The sequence below is a fragment of the Phallusia mammillata genome, chromosome 4, assembly GCF_965637545.1.
Source record: "Phallusia mammillata chromosome 4, kaPhaMamm4.hap1.1, whole genome shotgun sequence".
Lineage (NCBI taxonomy): Eukaryota > Metazoa > Chordata > Ascidiacea > Phlebobranchia > Ascidiidae > Phallusia > Phallusia mammillata.
This window is the reverse complement of record NC_137255.1, coordinates 6,331,420-6,354,073: the sequence shown is the minus strand read 5'-3', so window position 1 is coordinate 6,354,073 and position 22,654 is coordinate 6,331,420. Positions and strand designations below refer to the sequence as shown.

Sequence of the window (22,654 nt, the reverse complement as noted above, 5' to 3'; positions counted from 1 at the left end):
ATGGCTTGGCAACCATTTTCACGCCAAAAAGCCTGTCTATGCACTAAGTTGATGATATGCAAAGAGAAGGGTTTTATCCAGAAATAGCGCTTTTATTCCCCCCCCACGTTTTTTTTATCCTGTTTCGCAACTCAAAATATTCTACGTTTAGCCTGACAAAAGGGGGAAAATTCTACTTTGCTTTCGGTTAATACAATCGATGCTAGTAATATAGTGTTAGCAGATATAAGTGTTACAGAAATATTAATTTTATTTTAAGATGAACAATGTATTGATTTTAGTGGCTTTTTGATAAACCAATGAGCCAAATAAGATTAAAAAAATTGACATGATTAATTTGTGGTCATATGGCATGGGATTTTTGCATTGTCACCAAAGAAAAAATAGGATCAATGCGAACGAACGACAGATATCGCATCGATCTACATTTCTTCCCGCAGTCTTTTTCGCGTGCTAATGAATGCTGCAACATCAACTTTCGTTTTCATTGCAAACAATCTGTTCATTAATTGATGGTCATTTGTCCCTGTCGGTTTTTTTGTGCTGCTTCGTTAAGCACATTTATTATTCTTATTTGACATCTGGAATTTGTATGAAATAAAATTGACCCTGTTAATTAATAAAAAAATTGACGGGGTTCACAAGCACAATTTTTTTTTAAATCCGCTGTCACACCATTCACGTTGCTAGACTTATAAACTATACCAAAAAGTAAGAGAATCGACGGTGTTCGGTTCTGACTATTGAGGTTCTGACTAAATTCGAAATTTGTCTTACTTTTTATCGTGTAATTTTGTTTAGTTAACAGCGCCAAAAATTAGGGTCTGAAATCCTTCCCGAACCTAACTTTAATAAAATAAACCGATTTCCCCAAAACCTAAAAAAATGAGACACAAATAGCGCCGAGTGTGAAGCCAGACCCAAATTAAGTGAAGCCCGAACCCGAAGGCGACTTACAACTCTCTTTCCCTATTATCACAACCTTTTTTCAAGTGATTGAACCCAAGATGCGCCCGACTACGAATCTTGATTAATTTTATTTGGGTTTGCATATTGGTTAAGTGCATTAGCCCATTCGGCCAACTGCTTGCCCTTACCCAACCTTTTTGAGTTTTTAAGACACCTCTGATTATAAGCGTTTGTTTATTGGCAAACGATAACAAATTTTAAAAAAATATAGCAAATTTATAAAACGATATCGCTTGCCAAACCTTTTTTATATGCATTTTACAAGACATTTTTTAAAACACAAAGAACACTGGAATAATTAGGAAACTATTGGTTCTTGAACATTAAAACACTCAAGTGCAGAAAAAAAGGTAAGGTCGATCCACTTTCCATAAGAAGTGTGAGATTTTGTTTTAAAAGTAGAAATTTCTCCTAAGATTAAATTAACTTACATGAAACTACATTTATTAGGTGGAGAAAACACTTAAATACGTAATGTGGGAAAAACTGATTTGCGGCTTGACGGCGTTAGAGAGGGTTAGAAGAAAATATGAGGTTGGTTACTTTATAATTTTGTTTTTGAGTCTCAGGTAAGTTTGTGTTGGTGCTGTTTTGGTCACAAACGTTCCACAAGAATAAAACAAGTTTTTTGGACAAGATCAGCCTCCTTGAAGTTGTGGTTATTTATGCACTCTTGCGGCATATCGGAAATGCTTTTGAAAATCCAGCTATTGCAAAAGAATACCTCGATTTTTGCCGGCTTATGCTTCAGCAAAAAGATTTTTAGTTTTCAAAATAAATTTTGTTTTTGCAAAGTTATCTTTTGAAACTAAAAGCTGGTAGGCTTTCCATGAAAAGTCAAGTCCACGATTTGAATGGAAATGAAGGGTCATTTCTTGTTTGTTTGATAAATGTATTCCTTTCATTTCCATGCACTGGGTCATGCACACAATAAAAACTTTTACTCGAAACTCTTTGGTGGACGGCACCACTGTTTGCCTGTACCACAAATGTGTACCGGTAAAGGAACATCTTACTGCTGGTAAATTACATAGTTGAGTTTTCAGTAGGGCGGAGAGACGAGCGAAGACCTTTACACAAATCTTGCCAACGGAGGCGCGAACTGGCAAAGTCAAAAGCTGGAAGTATAAGAAAAGAACTCGTCTCGCTACCAAGAAGAAAGCTGTCGAATAGAAACTGCCGTTTGAAATGGAAACATTGTGACCATCTAGTTTGAAGTCATGCACTTTAAGACGAGCCTTGATTGAAGAAAATGTAGTTTGTAATTTTGGAACGAGCATTTTTTCAATGTGTTAATTCACACAGTCTCTGCATACTTGATTTCACGTTTTGTTCGGCCAAAACCAAAGTCTCTATAAAACACGGGTTGTCCAACCATTGCTATGATATAGAGCCTCCATTAGTCTCATGGACACCATTTTGTGTCCAAAATAAAACAGCGGGTGTAGGAAAAAAAGCATGAATTTTTCGATTTTTGATTTTTTTACATAAAAATTATAATAATGATTCTATAGGTTACAAATTTTTCCTGTTTAAATGCTTAAAATGACAGCTAAATGCCAACTGGTGCAGGATGTTTGTCTATACTCTTAACACCATTCCTTTTACTTTCATTGCTACTATCTTTCTTCGTTAATTTCTTTACACCATCGTGTGGAATAACACTGCCAGTATTTTTGCCTCTGTTAAATCTGGGAAACATTTTGTTTTACCAGTGTCCTAAGTTGTTTTATTGGACTTTTCCAAATCGTCAACGGTTATTCTGCCGAAAAAACTCCCGAAACGAATTCTTTTGCTAATCAAATTCGTTACATTGGTTCTATTTTTTCATTGGGTCTAAAATTTGTGTCGGTAACCACTTTACAAATCTCAACTCCGTTAAAGGCGAAAAGAAACCATGCATGTTCAAGTTTAAAAGTGGTACAACCCACTTAAATTTTGCTGGTCTTGGTCCACGGTTTTGGGGAGTTTCTGACTCCTGGTTTAAAATCTAAATGCTTGACCTAAAAAAACGAAGTGTTTTGCTGTCCTGTTTAAGATTCCTAAAAAATTTTTATTGAAATTGTTGAGAATTAAAAGCAGGATTAAGTTTATTTGTAAACGCAATGCACTACACAACACAAAATTTTGTAAGCATATTTTTTGCCAATTAGCATTAAATAAAATCAACTTGGGACTCAGTTTCTTGTGAATGTTACAAACCGAATGTTTCGAAGAGATGTAGGTAGCACAACTCAAAAAGTGCTTCCTTAATTATCCTGTGTGGTAAAGACGATTTTTTTTAAATTCCGATCGGGCAGATTTTTAAATCCCCCCCCACCGCCCCCCAAATAACGGTTGATTGAATTCTTACATTAAACTCCTATAGTTTACATTAAACTTTAAACACCTACAATAATACGCTTCTTTTATTTTAACGTCGCTTCTTAAATATACTGGATGAAAAATCGTTATTTACAAAGGCCCTGAAGTTTGGAACACTATACACAGATCTGTTGATAGGTTTAATGAGGTAAATAACGGCCCAAATTGACCATGCTTTATCAATCGAATGTTTCGGCAAATGCTCATGCCAACATCGGAGTATCGTTAATAAGGCGACCTGACATTCGAAAGCCGGTTCAACGAAGCGCAGATAAAAGGAAGCGCTAATTTGGATTCTGTTTTGAGGTACATTGGTGTTAGCCTACCCAAACACAAAGGTGGGATTGATCTTAAACTGATATCTTTTCACATTGCAACCTTCATTCAGAAAGGCAAATTTAAAACCATAAACTATCACAAATTTAAAACCTATAAAAATGCTTTGCAATACTATTTGTGTTCTAGACCAGGGAAGGCCAAATTGTTAGTCGCTAAGATGGACGAAAATTTTCCTAATTGTACACGATCTACTGATCAATAGTAATTTAGGCTGCCACTAACATAAAGCAATAGCGCACATTCTGCATGAGATTTGATTGACAATTACCACATATTTATAGTCATAAGTTTTAATGCCAAGCATCACCTAGTTCATACAACATCAAAACGTCGCTTATGTACATATATTTCATCAGTGCAAACTTTTAAATCTCCCCAATCAATTGCAACTGCTTCGTTACTGCAAACATTCAAGTTGTGACGACAAACATTGTAGTTTTTACGACATTATATGGTGCCAAAATCACAATTGTTACGCAACAAAGAAAGTGACATTTACATAATTATTTAATTTGTTTTTCAATTAACAAGGTTTTTCAATAATTAGTAGTGGAGAATTTAGTGCTATCGACCAGTCAAAAGTAGACGATCGACGTGTTGGCCACGCCTGTTTTAGACAAACAAAACTGAACATAGCAATCCTAAAACTATTGCATATTTGCTGTTTATCAATCCGATACCCAAAGAAGTAGAAGGTGGTGAATCTGTGATAACGATAATAGCAGATGGTTGAATCTTTTCAATAGAAATAGTAACAGGGGATTGAACTTTTTCCATAGAAACATTAGCAGATGGTTGAACTGTTTCCATAGAAACATTAGCAGATGGTTGAACTGTTTCCATAGAATCAGTAACAGGCGATTGCACTTTTTCCATAGAAATAGTAGCAGATGGTTGAAATTTTTGTGTAGTTCTGGTAGCAGGTGAATGGACTTTTCCGCTCGTAGTTGTGGTGACAGGGAATGTTGTAACCACGTTTTTGGTGTAGGCTATATCTGTGAAGTTACAATGGGAGTTTATTTAAATTAAGCATTGGGTTAAATAAGGCAAAAAACATTTCTGAAAGCATTGTCGAACACATTTGTATCTTGATGCTTTGCTGTTCGCTACAAAAAGAGATTTGGCGGTCCAATAATAGCTGGCGATGAAATTATTCACTGACACAAGTTTGTACAGCAAAAAAATAGCTTAGCACAAAAAAGGATAAACTGCAATCAAATCTGAACAAATAGCAACTGAATAATCAGAAACATCCAAAGTTAGTTTTTACTAAATACATTCGCATATAATGTGCGTCCTTTAATGGTGGCATACAAAAGACATCAACTTTGCTACAAGTTTAGTCATAGCATGCAAATACTATACACTTACTCTTGTTAATCCAGTTGATAAAATTTATTCTCTTGTTAATCCAGTTGATAAAATTTTCAAGGAAGCATAAAAATTTATTGATGACAATTTTCTTTCTAAGGGTCTTGACATAATTTTACTGTTTGTATGCGTGTCGCTGGCTATAAGGAAAACGCTTGACTGTACGCTAGTATTTTTACACATTTTCACATTTAAAAAAAAATACAGTGCTGTATACAATCATGAACAACGTAGCCAGCATAGCATACACTCAAAAATTATGGATACATCCAAAGTGTCAAAATTCTTGTAAGATTTTACTTTTCCCGAATTACACCGCGGATAAATTTGATAAAACGACAAAATTAAGACATTTCTTTAATGTTATTTACTTTTAGTAAGATTTTAGAATATGTTACTTACCTCCAAAAGCGTAGAGAAGAAACAGGCTCACTTCCAAAGTATGCATTCTCATTTTACTATTGATTATAACACAAAAACACAAGATTGTTATGTATTTATTTTCTGTTTTAGGTTGTATATTACCTGTAGCAGAAATAGTAAATAACAACATAGTAGTATAGTTGATGAAATATACTTCTGAGCTCTCAGCAGGTTTTGCCATTAATATAATTTCCATGTAAAACATGGGTTTTTCATATTGAAATTTTTAAATAAAATACTATATGCTACACAGTTAAAACAACACCACATGGCTTGGCAACCATTTTCACGCCAAAAAGCCTGTCTATGCACTAAGTTGATGATATGCAAAGAGAAGGGTTTTATCCAGAAATAGCGCTTTTATTCCCCCCCCCACGTTTTTTTTATCCTGTTTCGCAACTCAAAATATTCTACGTTTAGCCTGACAAAAGGGGGAAAATTCTACTTTGCTTTCGGTTAATACAATCGATGCTAGTAATATAGTGTTAGCAGATATAAGTGTTACAGAAATATTAATTTTATTTTAAGATGAACAATGTATTGATTTTAGTGGCTTTTTGATAAACCAATGAGCCAAATAAGATTAAAAAAATTGACATGATTAATTTGTGGTCATATGGCATGGGATTTTTGCATTGTCACCAAAGAAAAAATAGGATCAATGCGAACGAACGACAGATATCGCATCGATCTACATTTCTTCCCGCAGTCTTTTTCGCGTGCTAATGAATGCTGCAACATCAACTTTCGTTTTCATTGCAAACAATCTGTTCATTAATTGATGGTCATTTGTCCCTGTCGGTTTTTTTGTGCTGCTTCGTTAAGCACATTTATTATTCTTATTTGACATCTGGAATTTGTATGAAATAAAATTGACCCTGTTAATTAATAAAAAAATTGACGGGGTTCACAAGCACAATTTTTTTTTAAATCCGCTGTCACACCATTCACGTTGCTAGACTTATAAACTATACCAAAAAGTAAGAGAATCGACGGTGTTCGGTTCTGACTATTGAGGTTCTGACTAAATTCGAAATTTGTCTTACTTTTTATCGTGTAATTTTGTTTAGTTAACAGCGCCAAAAATTAGGGTCTGAAATCCTTCCCGAACCTAACTTTAATAAAATAAACCGATTTCCCCAAAACCTAAAAAAATGAGACACAAATAGCGCCGAGTGTGAAGCCAGACCCAAATTAAGTGAAGCCCGAACCCGAAGGCGACTTACAACTCTCTTTCCCTATTATCACAACCTTTTTTCAAGTGATTGAACCCAAGATGCGCCCGACTACGAATCTTGATTAATTTTATTTGGGTTTGCATATTGGTTAAGTGCATTAGCCCATTCGGCCAACTGCTTGCCCTTACCCAACCTTTTTGAGTTTTTAAGACACCTCTGATTATAAGCGTTTGTTTATTGGCAAACGATAACAAATTTTAAAAAAATATAGCAAATTTATAAAACGATATCGCTTGCCAAACCTTTTTTATATGCATTTTACAAGACATTTTTTAAAACACAAAGAACACTGGAATAATTAGGAAACTATTGGTTCTTGAACATTAAAACACTCAAGTGCAGAAAAAAAGGTAAGGTCGATCCACTTTCCATAAGAAGTGTGAGATTTTGTTTTAAAAGTAGAAATTTCTCCTAAGATTAAATTAACTTACATGAAACTACATTTATTAGGTGGAGAAAACACTTAAATACGTAATGTGGGAAAAACTGATTTGCGGCTTGACGGCGTTAGAGAGGGTTAGAAGAAAATATGAGGTTGGTTACTTTATAATTTTGTTTTTGAGTCTCAGGTAAGTTTGTGTTGGTGCTGTTTTGGTCACAAACGTTCCACAAGAATAAAACAAGTTTTTTGGACAAGATCAGCCTCCTTGAAGTTGTGGTTATTTATGCACTCTTGCGGCATATCGGAAATGCTTTTGAAAATCCAGCTATTGCAAAAGAATACCTCGATTTTTGCCGGCTTATGCTTCAGCAAAAAGATTTTTAGTTTTCAAAATAAATTTTGTTTTTGCAAAGTTATCTTTTGAAACTAAAAGCTGGTAGGCTTTCCATGAAAAGTCAAGTCCACGATTTGAATGGAAATGAAGGGTCATTTCTTGTTTGTTTGATAAATGTATTCCTTTCATTTCCATGCACTGGGTCATGCACACAATAAAAACTTTTACTCGAAACTCTTTGGTGGACGGCACCACTGTTTGCCTGTACCACAAATGTGTACCGGTAAAGGAACATCTTACTGCTGGTAAATTACATAGTTGAGTTTTCAGTAGGGCGGAGAGACGAGCGAAGACCTTTACACAAATCTTGCCAACGGAGGCGCGAACTGGCAAAGTCAAAAGCTGGAAGTATAAGAAAAGAACTCGTCTCGCTACCAAGAAGAAAGCTGTCGAATAGAAACTGCCGTTTGAAATGGAAACATTGTGACCATCTAGTTTGAAGTCATGCACTTTAAGACGAGCCTTGATTGAAGAAAATGTAGTTTGTAATTTTGGAACGAGCATTTTTTCAATGTGTTAATTCACACAGTCTCTGCATACTTGATTTCACGTTTTGTTCGGCCAAAACCAAAGTCTCTATAAAACACGGGTTGTCCAACCATTGCTATGATATAGAGCCTCCATTAGTCTCATGGACACCATTTTGTGTCCAAAATAAAACAGCGGGTGTAGGAAAAAAAGCATGAATTTTTCGATTTTTGATTTTTTTACATAAAAATTATAATAATGATTCTATAGGTTACAAATTTTTCCTGTTTAAATGCTTAAAATGACAGCTAAATGCCAACTGGTGCAGGATGTTTGTCTATACTCTTAACACCATTCCTTTTACTTTCATTGCTACTATCTTTCTTCGTTAATTTCTTTACACCATCGTGTGGAATAACACTGCCAGTATTTTTGCCTCTGTTAAATCTGGGAAACATTTTGTTTTACCAGTGTCCTAAGTTGTTTTATTGGACTTTTCCAAATCGTCAACGGTTATTCTGCCGAAAAAACTCCCGAAACGAATTCTTTTGCTAATCAAATTCGTTACATTGGTTCTATTTTTTCATTGGGTCTAAAATTTGTGTCGGTAACCACTTTACAAATCTCAACTCCGTTAAAGGCGAAAAGAAACCATGCATGTTCAAGTTTAAAAGTGGTACAACCCACTTAAATTTTGCTGGTCTTGGTCCACGGTTTTGGGGAGTTTCTGACTCCTGGTTTAAAATCTAAATGCTTGACCTAAAAAAACGAAGTGTTTTGCTGTCCTGTTTAAGATTCCTAAAAAATTTTTATTGAAATTGTTGAGAATTAAAAGCAGGATTAAGTTTATTTGTAAACGCAATGCACTACACAACACAAAATTTTGTAAGCATATTTTTTGCCAATTAGCATTAAATAAAATCAACTTGGGACTCAGTTTCTTGTGAATGTTACAAACCGAATGTTTCGAAGAGATGTAGGTAGCACAACTCAAAAAGTGCTTCCTTAATTATCCTGTGTGGTAAAGACGATTTTTTTTAAATTCCGATCGGGCAGATTTTTAAATCCCCCCCCACCGCCCCCCAAATAACGGTTGATTGAATTCTTACATTAAACTCCTATAGTTTACATTAAACTTTAAACACCTACAATAATACGCTTCTTTTATTTTAACGTCGCTTCTTAAATATACTGGATGAAAAATCGTTATTTACAAAGGCCCTGAAGTTTGGAACACTATACACAGATCTGTTGATAGGTTTAATGAGGTAAATAACGGCCCAAATTGACCATGCTTTATCAATCGAATGTTTCGGCAAATGCTCATGCCAACATCGGAGTATCGTTAATAAGGCGACCTGACATTCGAAAGCCGGTTCAACGAAGCGCAGATAAAAGGAAGCGCTAATTTGGATTCTGTTTTGAGGTACATTGGTGTTAGCCTACCCAAACACAAAGGTGGGATTGATCTTAAACTGATATCTTTTCACATTGCAACCTTCATTCAGAAAGGCAAATTTAAAACCATAAACTATCACAAATTTAAAACCTATAAAAATGCTTTGCAATACTATTTGTGTTCTAGACCAGGGAAGGCCAAATTGTTAGTCGCTAAGATGGACGAAAATTTTCCTAATTGTACACGATCTACTGATCAATAGTAATTTAGGCTGCCACTAACATAAAGCAATAGCGCACATTCTGCATGAGATTTGATTGACAATTACCACATATTTATAGTCATAAGTTTTAATGCCAAGCATCACCTAGTTCATACAACATCAAAACGTCGCTTATGTACATATATTTCATCAGTGCAAACTTTTAAATCTCCCCAATCAATTGCAACTGCTTCGTTACTGCAAACATTCAAGTTGTGACGACAAACATTGTAGTTTTTACGACATTATATGGTGCCAAAATCACAATTGTTACGCAACAAAGAAAGTGACATTTACATAATTATTTAATTTGTTTTTCAATTAACAAGGTTTTTCAATAATTAGTAGTGGAGAATTTAGTGCTATCGACCAGTCAAAAGTAGACGATCGACGTGTTGGCCACGCCTGTTTTAGACAAACAAAACTGAACATAGCAATCCTAAAACTATTGCATATTTGCTGTTTATCAATCCGATACCCAAAGAAGTAGAAGGTGGTGAATCTGTGATAACGATAATAGCAGATGGTTGAATCTTTTCAATAGAAATAGTAACAGGGGATTGAACTTTTTCCATAGAAACATTAGCAGATGGTTGAACTGTTTCCATAGAAACATTAGCAGATGGTTGAACTGTTTCCATAGAATCAGTAACAGGCGATTGCACTTTTTCCATAGAAATAGTAGCAGATGGTTGAAATTTTTGTGTAGTTCTGGTAGCAGGTGAATGGACTTTTCCGCTCGTAGTTGTGGTGACAGGGAATGTTGTAACCACGTTTTTGGTGTAGGCTATATCTGTGAAGTTACAATGGGAGTTTATTTAAATTAAGCATTGGGTTAAATAAGGCAAAAAACATTTCTGAAAGCATTGTCGAACACATTTGTATCTTGATGCTTTGCTGTTCGCTACAAAAAGAGATTTGGCGGTCCAATAATAGCTGGCGATGAAATTATTCACTGACACAAGTTTGTACAGCAAAAAAATAGCTTAGCACAAAAAAGGATAAACTGCAATCAAATCTGAACAAATAGCAACTGAATAATCAGAAACATCCAGAGTTAGTTTTTACTAAATACATTCGCATATAATGTGCGTCCTTTAATGGTGGGATACAAAAGACATCAACTTTGCTACAAGTTTAGTCATAGCATCCAAATACTATACACTTACTCTTGTTAATCCAGTTGATAAAATTGTCAAGGAAGCATAAAAATTTATTAATGACAATTTTCTTTCAAAGGGTCTTGACATAATTCTACTGTTTGTATGCGTGTCGCTGGCTATAAGGAAAACGCTTGACTGTACGCTAGTATTTTTACACATTTTCACATTTAAAAAAAATAAACTGCTGTATACAATCATGAACAACTTAGCCAGCATAGCCTACACTAAAAAATTATGGTACATATCCAAAGTGTCAAAATGCTTGTAAGATTTTACTTTTCCCGAATTACACCGTGGATAAATTTGATAAAAAAACTGAAATAAGGCATTTCTTTAATGTTATTTACTTTTAGTAAGATTTTAGAATATGTTACTTACCACCAAAAGCGTAGAGAAGAAACAGGCTCACTTCCAAAGTATGCATTCTCATTTTACTATTGATTATAACACAAAACACAAGATTGTTATGTATTTATTTTCTGTTTTAGGTTGTATATTACCTGTAGCAGAAATAGTAAATAACAACATAGTAGTATAGTTGATGAAATATACTTCTGAGCTCTCAGCAGGTTTTGCCATTAATATAATTTCCATGTAAAATATAGGTTTTTCATATTGAAATTTTTAAATAAAATACTATATGCTACACAGTTAAAACAACACCACATGGCTTGGCAACCATTTTCACGCCAAAAAGCCTGTCTATGCACTAAGTTGATGATATGCAAAGAGAAGGGTTTTATCCAGAAATAGCGCTTTTATTCCCCACCCCCACGTTTTTTTTTATCCTGTTTCGCAACTCAAAATATTCTACGTTTAACCTGACAAAAGGGGGAAAATTCTACTTTGCTTTCGGTTAATACAATCGATGCTAGTAATATAGTGTTAGCAGATATAAGTGTTACAGAAATATTAATTTTATTTTAAGATGAACAATGTATTGATTTTAGTGGCTTTTTGATAAACCAATGAGCCAAATAAGATTAAAAAAATTGACATGATTAATTTGTGGTCATATGGCATGGGATTTTTGCATTGTCACCAAAGAAAAAATAGGATAAATGCGAACGAACGACACATATCGCATCGATCTACATTTCTTCCCGCAGTCTTTTTCGCGTGCTAATGAATGCTGCAACATCAACTTTCGTTTTCATTGCAAACAATCTGTTCATTAATTGATGGTCATTTGTCCCTGTCGGTTTTTTTGTGCTGCTTCGTTAAGCACATTTATTATTCTTATTTGACATCTGGAATTTGTATGAAATAAAATTGACCCTGTTAATTAATAAAAAAATTGACGGTGTTCACAAGCACAGTTTTTTTTTTAAATCCGCTGTCACACCATTCACGTTGCTAGACTTATAAACTATACCAAAAAGTAAGAGAATCGACGGTGTTCGGTTCTGACTATTGAGGTTCTGACTAAATTCGAAATTTATCTTACTTTTTATCGTGTAATTTTGTTTAGTTAACAGCGCCAAAAATTAGGATCGGAAATCCTTCCCGAACCTAACTTTAATAAAATAAACCGATTTCCCCAAAACCTAAAAAAATGAGACACAAATAGCGCCGAGTGTGAAGCCAGACCCAAATTAAGTGAAGCCCGAACCCGAAGGCGACTTACAACTCTCTTTCCCTATTATCACAACCTTTTTTCAAGTGATTGAACCCAAGATGCGCCCGACTACGAATCTTGACTAATTTTATTTGGGTTTGCATATTGGTTAAGTGCATTAGCCCATTCGGCCAACTGCTTGCCCTTACCCAACCTTTTTGAGTTTTTAAGACACCTCTGATTATAAGCGTTTGTTTATTGGCAAACGATAACAAATTTTAAAAAAATATAGCAAATTTATAAAACGATATCGCTTGCCAAACCTTTTTTATATGCATTTTACAAGACATTTTTTAAAACACAAAGAACACTGGAATAATTAGGAAACTATTGGTTCTTGAACATTAAAACACTCAAGTGCAGAAAAAAAGGTAAGGTCGATCCACTTTCCATCAGAAGTGTGAGATTTTGTTTTAAAAGTAGAAATTTCTCCTAAGATTAAATTAACTTACATGAAACTACATTTATTAGGTGGAGAAAACACTTAAATACGTAATGTGGGAAAAACTGATTTGCGGCTTGACGGCGTTAGAGAGGGTTAGAAGAAAATATGAGGTTGGTTACTTTATAATTTTGTTTTTGAGTCTCAGGTAAGTTTGTGTTGGTGCTGTTTTGGTCACAAACGTTCCACAAGAATAAAACAAGTTTTTTGGACAAGATCAGCCTCCTTGAAGTTGTGGTTATTTATGCACTCTTGCGGCATATCGGAAGTGCTTTTGAAAATCCAGCTATTGCAGAAGAATACCTCGATTTTTGCCGGCTTATGCTTCAGCAAAAAGATTTTTAGTTTTCAAAATAAATTTTGTTTTTGCAAAGTTATCTTTTGAAACTAAAAGCTGGTAGGCTTTCCATGAAAAGTCAAGTCCACGATTTGAATGGAAATGAAGGGTCATTTCTTGTTTGTTTGATAAATGTATTCCTTTCATTTCCATGCACTGGGTCATGCACACAATAAAAACTTTTACTCGAAACTCTTTGGTGGACGGCACCACTGTTTGTCTGTACCACAAATGTGTACCGGTAAAGGAACATCTTACTGCTGGTAAATTACATAGTTGAGTTTTCAGTAGGGCGGAGAGACGAGCGAAGACCTTTACACAAATCTTGCCAACGGAGGCGCGAACTGGCAAAGTCAAAAACTGGAAGGATAAGAAAAGAACTCGTCTCGCTACCAAGAAGAAAGCTGTCGAAGAGAAACTGCCGTTTGAAATGGAAACAATGTGACCATCTAGTTTGAAGTCATGCACTTTAAGACGAGCCTTGATTGAAGAAAATGTAGTTTGTAATTTTGGAACGAGCATTTTTTCAATGTGTTAATTCACACAGTCTCTGCATACTTGATTTCACGTTTTGTTCGGCCAAAACCAAAGTCTCTATAAAACACGGGTTGTCCAACCATTGCTATGATATAGAGCCTCCATTAGTCTCATGGACACCATTTTGTGTCCAAAATAAAACAGCGGGTGTAGGAAAAAAAGCATGAATTTTTCGATTTTCGATTTTTTTACATAAAAATTATAATAATGATTCTACAGGTTACAAATTTTTCCTGTTTAAATGCTTAAAATGACAGCTAAATGCCAACTGGTGCAGGATGTTTGTCTATACTCTTAACACCATTCTTTTTACTTTCATTGCTACTATCTTTCTTCGTTAATTTCTTTACACCATCGTGTGGAATAACACTGCCAGTATTTTTGCCTCTGTTAAATCTGGGAAACATTTTGTTTTACCAGTGTCCTAAGTTGTTTTATTGGACTTTTCCAAATCGTCAACGGTTATTCTGCCGAAAAAACTCCCGAAACGAATTCTTTTGCTAATCAAATTCGTTACATTGGTTCTATTTTTTCATTGGGTCTAAAATTTGTGTCGGTAACCACTTTACAAATCTCAACTCCGTTAAAGGCGAAAAGAAACCATGCATGTTCAAGTTTAAAAGTGGTACAACCCACTTAAATTTTGCTGGTCTTGGTCCACGGTTTTGGGGAGTTTCTGACTCCTGGTTTAAAATCTAAATGCTTGACCTAAAAAAACGAAGTGTTTTGCAGTCCTGTTTAAGATTCCTAAAAATTTTCATTGAAATTGTTGAGAATTAAAAGCAGGATTAAGTTTATTTGTAAACACAATACACTACACAACACAAAAGTTTTTAAGCATATTTTTTGCCAATTAGCATTAAATAAAATCAACTTGGGAGTCAGTTTCTTGTGAATGTTACAAACCGAATGTTTCGAAGAGATGTAGGTAGCACAACTCAAAAAGTGCTTCCTTAATTATCCTGTGTGGTAAAGACGATTTTTTTTAAATTCCGATCGGGCAGATTTTTAAATCCCCCCCCACCGCCCCCCAAATAACGGTTGATTGAATTCTTACATTACACTCCTATAGTTTACATTAAACTTTAAACACCTACAATAATACGCTTCTTTTATTTTAACGTCGCTTCTTAAATATACTGGATAAAAGATCTTTATTTACAAATGCCCTGAAGTTTGGAACACTATACACAGATCTGTTGATAGGTTTAATGAGGTAAATAACGGCCCAAATTGACCATGCTTTATCAATCGAATGTTTCGGCAAATGCTCATGCCAACATCGGAGTATCGTTAATAAGGCGACCTGACATTCGAAAGCCGGTTCAACGAAGCGCAGATAAAAGGAAGCGCTAATTTGGATTCTGTTTTGAGGTACATTGGTGTTAGCCTACCCAAACACAAAGGTGGGATTGATCTTAAACTGATATCTTTTCACATTGCAACCTTCATTCAGAAAGGCAAATTTAAAACCATAAACTATCACAAATTTAAAACCTATAAAAATGCTTTGCAATACTATTTGTGTTCTAGACCAGGGAAGGCCAAATTGTTAGTCGCTAAGATGGACGAAAATTTTCCTAATTGTACACGATCTACTGATCAATAGTAATTTAGGCTGCCACTAACATAAAGCAATAGCGCACATTCTGCATGAGATTTGATTGACAATTACCACATATTTATAGTCGTAAGTTTTAATGCCAAGCATCACCTAGTTCATACAACATCAAAACGTCGCTTATGTACATATATTTCATCAGTGCAAACTTTTAAATCTCCCCAATCAATTGCAACTGCTTCGTTACCGCAAACATTCAAGTTGTGACGACAAACATTGTGGTTGTTACGACATTATATGGTTCCAAAATCACAATTGTTACGCAACAAAGAAAGTGACATTTACATAATTATTTAATTTGTTTTTCAATTAACAAGGTTTTGATTAGTAGTGGAGAATTTAGTGCTATCGAGTCAAAAGCAGACGATCGACGTGTTGGCCACGCCTGTTTTAGACAAACAAAACTGAGCATAGCAATCCTAAAACTATTGCATATTTGCTGTTTATCAATCCGATACCCAAAGAAGTAGAAGGTGGTGAATCTGTGATAACGATAATAGCAGATGGTTGAATCTTTTCAATAGAAATAGTAACAGGCGATTGAACTTTTTCCATAGAAACATTAGCAGATGGTTGAACTGTTTCCATAGAAACATTAGCAGATGGTTGAAGTGTTTCCATAGAAACATTAGCAGATGGTTGAACTGTTTCCATAGAATCAGTAACAGGCGATTGCACTTTTTCCATAGAAATAGTAGCAGATGGTTGAAATTTTTGTGTAGTTCTGGTAGCAGGTGAATGGACTTTTCCGCTCGTAGTTGTGGCGACAGGGAATGTTGTAACCACGCTTTTGGTGTAGGCTATATCTGTGAAGTTACAATGGGGGTTTATTTAAATTAAGCATTGGGTTAAATTAGGCAAAAAACATTTCTGAAAGCATTGTCGAACACATTTGTATCTTGATGCTTTGCTGTTCGCTACAAAAAGAGATTTGGCGGTCCAATAATAGCTGGTGATGAAACTATTCACTGACACAAGTTTGTACAGCAAAAAAATAGCTTAGCACAAAAAAGGATAAACTGCAATCAAATCTGAACAAATAGCAACTGAATAATCAGAAACATCCAGAGTTAGTTTTTACTAAATACATTCGCATATAATGTGCGTCCTTTAATGGTGGGATACAAAAGACATCAACTTTGCTACAAGTTTAGTCATAGCATCCAAATACTATACACTTACTCTTGTTAATCCAGTTGATAAAATTGTCAAGGAAGCATAAAAATTTATTAATGACAATTTTCTTTCAAAGGGTCTTGACATAATTCTACTGTTTGTATGCGTGTCGCTGGCTATAAGGAAAACGCTTGACTGTACGCTAGTATTTTTACACATTTTCACATTTAAAAAAAATAAACTGCTGTATACAATCATGAACAACTTAGCCAGCATAGCCTACACTAAAAAATTATGGTACATATCCAAAGTGTCAAAATGCTTGTAAGATTTTACTTTTCCCGAATTACACCGTGGATAAATTTGATAAAAAAACTGAAATAAGGCATTTCTTTAATGTTATTTACTTTTAGTAAGATTTTAGAATATGTTACTTACCACCAAAAGCGTAGAGAAGAAACAGGCTCACTTCCAAAGTATGCATTCTCATTTTACTATTGATTATAACACAAAACACAAGATTGTTATGTATTTATTTTCTGTTTTAGGTTGTATATTACCTGTAGCAGAAATAGTAAATAACAACATAGTAGTATAGTTGATGAAATATACTTCTGAGCTCTCAGCAGGTTTTGCCATTAATATAATTTCCATGTAAAATATAGGTTTTTCATATTGAAATTTTTAAATAAAATACTATATGCTACACAGTTAAAACAACACCACATGGCTTGGCAACCATTTTCACGCCAAAAAGCCTGTCTATGCACTAAGTTGATGATATGCAAAGAGAAGGGTTTTATCCAGAAATAGCGCTTTTATTCCCCACCCCCACGTTTTTTTTTATCCTGTTTCGCAACTCAAAATATTCTACGTTTAACCTGACAAAAGGGGGAAAATTCTACTTTGCTTTCGGTTAATACAATCGATGCTAGTAATATAGTGTTAGCAGATATAAGTGTTACAGAAATATTAATTTTATTTTAAGATGAACAATGTATTGATTTTAGTGGCTTTTTGATAAACCAATGAGCCAAATAAGATTAAAAAAATTGACATGATTAATTTGTGGTCATATGGCATGGGATTTTTGCATTGTCACCAAAGAAAAAATAGGATAAATGCGAACGAACGACACATATCGCATCGATCTACATTTCTTCCCGCAGTCTTTTTCGCGTGCTAATGAATGCTGCAACATCAACTTTCGTTTTCATTGCAAACAATCTGTTCATTAATTGATGGTCATTTGTCCCTGTCGGTTTTTTTGTGCTGCTTCGTTAAGCACATTTATTATTCTTATTTGACATCTGGAATTTGTATGAAATAAAATTGACCCTGTTAATTAATAAAAAAATTGACGGTGTTCACAAGCACAGTTTTTTTTTTAAATCCGCTGTCACACCATTCACGTTGCTAGACTTATAAACTATACCAAAAAGTAAGAGAATCGACGGTGTTCGGTTCTGACTATTGAGGTTCTGACTAAATTCGAAATTTATCTTACTTTTTATCGTGTAATTTTGTTTAGTTAACAGCGCCAAAAATTAGGATCGGAAATCCTTCCCGAACCTAACTTTAATAAAATAAACCGATTTCCCCAAAACCTAAAAAAATGAGACACAAATAGCGCCGAGTGTGAAGCCAGACCCAAATTAAGTGAAGCCCGAACCCGAAGGCGACTTACAACTCTCTTTCCCTATTATCACAACCTTTTTTCAAGTGATTGAACCCAAGATGCGCCCGACTACGAATCTTGACTAATTTTATTTGGGTTTGCATATTGGTTAAGTGCATTAGCCCATTCGGCCAACTGCTTGCCCTTACCCAACCTTTTTGAGTTTTTAAGACACCTCTGATTATAAGCGTTTGTTTATTGGCAAACGATAACAAATTTTAAAAAAATATAGCAAATTTATAAAACGATATCGCTTGCCAAACCTTTTTTATATGCATTTTACAAGACATTTTTTAAAACACAAAGAACACTGGAATAATTAGGAAACTATTGGTTCTTGAACATTAAAACACTCAAGTGCAGAAAAAAAGGTAAGGTCGATCCACTTTCCATCAGAAGTGTGAGATTTTGTTTTAAAAGTAGAAATTTCTCCTAAGATTAAATTAACTTACATGAAACTACATTTATTAGGTGGAGAAAACACTTAAATACGTAATGTGGGAAAAACTGATTTGCGGCTTGACGGCGTTAGAGAGGGTTAGAAGAAAATATGAGGTTGGTTACTTTATAATTTTGTTTTTGAGTCTCAGGTAAGTTTGTGTTGGTGCTGTTTTGGTCACAAACGTTCCACAAGAATAAAACAAGTTTTTTGGACAAGATCAGCCTCCTTGAAGTTGTGGTTATTTATGCACTCTTGCGGCATATCGGAAGTGCTTTTGAAAATCCAGCTATTGCAGAAGAATACCTCGATTTTTGCCGGCTTATGCTTCAGCAAAAAGATTTTTAGTTTTCAAAATAAATTTTGTTTTTGCAAAGTTATCTTTTGAAACTAAAAGCTGGTAGGCTTTCCATGAAAAGTCAAGTCCACGATTTGAATGGAAATGAAGGGTCATTTCTTGTTTGTTTGATAAATGTATTCCTTTCATTTCCATGCACTGGGTCATGCACACAATAAAAACTTTTACTCGAAACTCTTTGGTGGACGGCACCACTGTTTGTCTGTACCACAAATGTGTACCGGTAAAGGAACATCTTACTGCTGGTAAATTACATAGTTGAGTTTTCAGTAGGGCGGAGAGACGAGCGAAGACCTTTACACAAATCTTGCCAACGGAGGCGCGAACTGGCAAAGTCAAAAACTGGAAGGATAAGAAAAGAACTCGTCTCGCTACCAAGAAGAAAGCTGTCGAAGAGAAACTGCCGTTTGAAATGGAAACAATGTGACCATCTAGTTTGAAGTCATGCACTTTAAGACGAGCCTTGATTGAAGAAAATGTAGTTTGTAATTTTGGAACGAGCATTTTTTCAATGTGTTAATTCACACAGTCTCTGCATACTTGATTTCACGTTTTGTTCGGCCAAAACCAAAGTCTCTATAAAACACGGGTTGTCCAACCATTGCTATGATATAGAGCCTCCATTAGTCTCATGGACACCATTTTGTGTCCAAAATAAAACAGCGGGTGTAGGAAAAAAAGCATGAATTTTTCGATTTTCGATTTTTTTACATAAAAATTATAATAATGATTCTACAGGTTACAAATTTTTCCTGTTTAAATGCTTAAAATGACAGCTAAATGCCAACTGGTGCAGGATGTTTGTCTATACTCTTAACACCATTCTTTTTACTTTCATTGCTACTATCTTTCTTCGTTAATTTCTTTACACCATCGTGTGGAATAACACTGCCAGTATTTTTGCCTCTGTTAAATCTGGGAAACATTTTGTTTTACCAGTGTCCTAAGTTGTTTTATTGGACTTTTCCAAATCGTCAACGGTTATTCTGCCGAAAAAACTCCCGAAACGAATTCTTTTGCTAATCAAATTCGTTACATTGGTTCTATTTTTTCATTGGGTCTAAAATTTGTGTCGGTAACCACTTTACAAATCTCAACTCCGTTAAAGGCGAAAAGAAACCATGCATGTTCAAGTTTAAAAGTGGTACAACCCACTTAAATTTTGCTGGTCTTGGTCCACGGTTTTGGGGAGTTTCTGACTCCTGGTTTAAAATCTAAATGCTTGACCTAAAAAAACGAAGTGTTTTGCAGTCCTGTTTAAGATTCCTAAAAATTTTCATTGAAATTGTTGAGAATTAAAAGCAGGATTAAGTTTATTTGTAAACACAATACACTACACAACACAAAAGTTTTTAAGCATATTTTTTGCCAATTAGCATTAAATAAAATCAACTTGGGAGTCAGTTTCTTGTGAATGTTACAAACCGAATGTTTCGAAGAGATGTAGGTAGCACAACTCAAAAAGTGCTTCCTTAATTATCCTGTGTGGTAAAGACGATTTTTTTTAAATTCCGATCGGGCAGATTTTTAAATCCCCCCCCACCGCCCCCCAAATAACGGTTGATTGAATTCTTACATTACACTCCTATAGTTTACATTAAACTTTAAACACCTACAATAATACGCTTCTTTTATTTTAACGTCGCTTCTTAAATATACTGGATAAAAGATCTTTATTTACAAATGCCCTGAAGTTTGGAACACTATACACAGATCTGTTGATAGGTTTAATGAGGTAAATAACGGCCCAAATTGACCATGCTTTATCAATCGAATGTTTCGGCAAATGCTCATGCCAACATCGGAGTATCGTTAATAAGGCGACCTGACATTCGAAAGCCGGTTCAACGAAGCGCAGATAAAAGGAAGCGCTAATTTGGATTCTGTTTTGAGGTACATTGGTGTTAGCCTACCCAAACACAAAGGTGGGATTGATCTTAAACTGATATCTTTTCACATTGCAACCTTCATTCAGAAAGGCAAATTTAAAACCATAAACTATCACAAATTTAAAACCTATAAAAATGCTTTGCAATACTATTTGTGTTCTAGACCAGGGAAGGCCAAATTGTTAGTCGCTAAGATGGACGAAAATTTTCCTAATTGTACACGATCTACTGATCAATAGTAATTTAGGCTGCCACTAACATAAAGCAATAGCGCACATTCTGCATGAGATTTGATTGACAATTACCACATATTTATAGTCGTAAGTTTTAATGCCAAGCATCACCTAGTTCATACAACATCAAAACGTCGCTTATGTACATATATTTCATCAGTGCAAACTTTTAAATCTCCCCAATCAATTGCAACTGCTTCGTTACCGCAAACATTCAAGTTGTGACGACAAACATTGTGGTTGTTACGACATTATATGGTTCCAAAATCACAATTGTTACGCAACAAAGAAAGTGACATTTACATAATTATTTAATTTGTTTTTCAATTAACAAGGTTTTGATTAGTAGTGGAGAATTTAGTGCTATCGAGTCAAAAGCAGACGATCGACGTGTTGGCCACGCCTGTTTTAGACAAACAAAACTGAGCATAGCAATCCTAAAACTATTGCATATTTGCTGTTTATCAATCCGATACCCAAAGAAGTAGAAGGTGGTGAATCTGTGATAACGATAATAGCAGATGGTTGAATCTTTTCAATAGAAATAGTAACAGGCGATTGAACTTTTTCCATAGAAACATTAGCAGATGGTTGAACTGTTTCCATAGAAACATTAGCAGATGGTTGAAGTGTTTCCATAGAAACATTAGCAGATGGTTGAACTGTTTCCATAGAATCAGTAACAGGCGATTGCACTTTTTCCATAGAAATAGTAGCAGATGGTTGAAATTTTTGTGTAGTTCTGGTAGCAGGTGAATGGACTTTTCCGCTCGTAGTTGTGGCGACAGGGAATGTTGTAACCACGCTTTTGGTGTAGGCTATATCTGTGAAGTTACAATGGGGGTTTATTTAAATTAAGCATTGGGTTAAATTAGGCAAAAAACATTTCTGAAAGCATTGTCGAACACATTTGTATCTTGATGCTTTGCTGTTCGCTACAAAAAGAGATTTGGCGGTCCAATAATAGCTGGTGATGAAACTATTCACTGACACAAGTTTGTACAGCAAAAAAATAGCTTAGCACAAAAAAGGATAAACTGCAATCAAATCTGAACAAATAGCAACTGGATAATCAGAAACATCCAGAGTTAGTTTTTACTAAATACATTCGCATATAATGTGCGTCCTTTAATGGTGGCATACAAAAGACATCAACTTTGCTACAAGTTTAGTCATAGCATGCAAATACTATACACTTACTCTTGTTAATCCAGTTGATAAAATTTTCAAGGAAGCATAAAAATTGATTGATGACAATTTTCTTTCAAAGGGTCTTGACATTATTTTACTGTTTGTATGCGTGTCGCTGGCTATAAGGAAAACGCTTGACTGTACGCTAGTATTTTTACAGATTTAAAAACAAATAAACTGCTGTATACAATCATGAACAACTTAGCCAGCATAGCATACACTCAAAAATTATGGTACATATCCAAAGTGTCAAAATGCTTGTAAGATTTTACTTTTCCCGAATTACACCGCGGATAAATTTGATAAAAAGACAGAATTAAGGCATTTCTTTAATGTTGTTTACTTTTAGTAAGATTTTAGAATATGTTACTTACCACCAAAAGCGTAGAGAAGAAACAGGCTCACTTCCAAAGTATGCATTCT

At 34.8% G+C, this 22,654-nt stretch overlaps 3 protein-coding genes across 3 annotated transcripts; all 3 read right to left on the bottom strand.

Moving 5' to 3' along the window:
• Positions 1 to 9,687: 9,687 nt before the first annotated feature.
• On the bottom strand, positions 9,688 to 11,209 carry LOC145224975 (uncharacterized). The gene is made up of 2 exons (XM_080091614.1): positions 11,151 to 11,209; positions 9,688 to 10,402 (listed from the first exon to the last, which is right to left on the bottom strand). Exons 1-2 carry the CDS (start codon positions 11,200 to 11,202, stop codon positions 10,020 to 10,022), a joined length of 435 nt encoding a protein of 144 aa, XP_079947740.1. The 5' UTR covers positions 11,203 to 11,209; the 3' UTR covers positions 9,688 to 10,019.
• Positions 11,210 to 15,414: 4,205 nt separating this feature from the next.
• Positions 15,415 to 16,940, bottom strand: LOC145225164 (uncharacterized). The gene is made up of 2 exons (XM_080091830.1): positions 16,882 to 16,940; positions 15,415 to 16,133 (listed from the first exon to the last, which is right to left on the bottom strand). The coding sequence occupies exons 1-2, from the start codon at positions 16,931 to 16,933 to the stop codon at positions 15,718 to 15,720; spliced, it is 468 nt and encodes a 155-aa protein (XP_079947956.1). The 5' UTR covers positions 16,934 to 16,940; the 3' UTR covers positions 15,415 to 15,717.
• A 4,205-nt stretch (positions 16,941 to 21,145) lies between these two features.
• Positions 21,146 to 22,654, bottom strand: LOC145225193 (uncharacterized). Its single transcript, XM_080091873.1, has 2 exons — positions 22,606 to 22,654; positions 21,146 to 21,864 (listed from the first exon to the last, which is right to left on the bottom strand). The coding sequence occupies exons 1-2, from the start codon at positions 22,649 to 22,651 to the stop codon at positions 21,449 to 21,451; spliced, it is 462 nt and encodes a 153-aa protein (XP_079947999.1). The 5' UTR covers positions 22,652 to 22,654; the 3' UTR covers positions 21,146 to 21,448.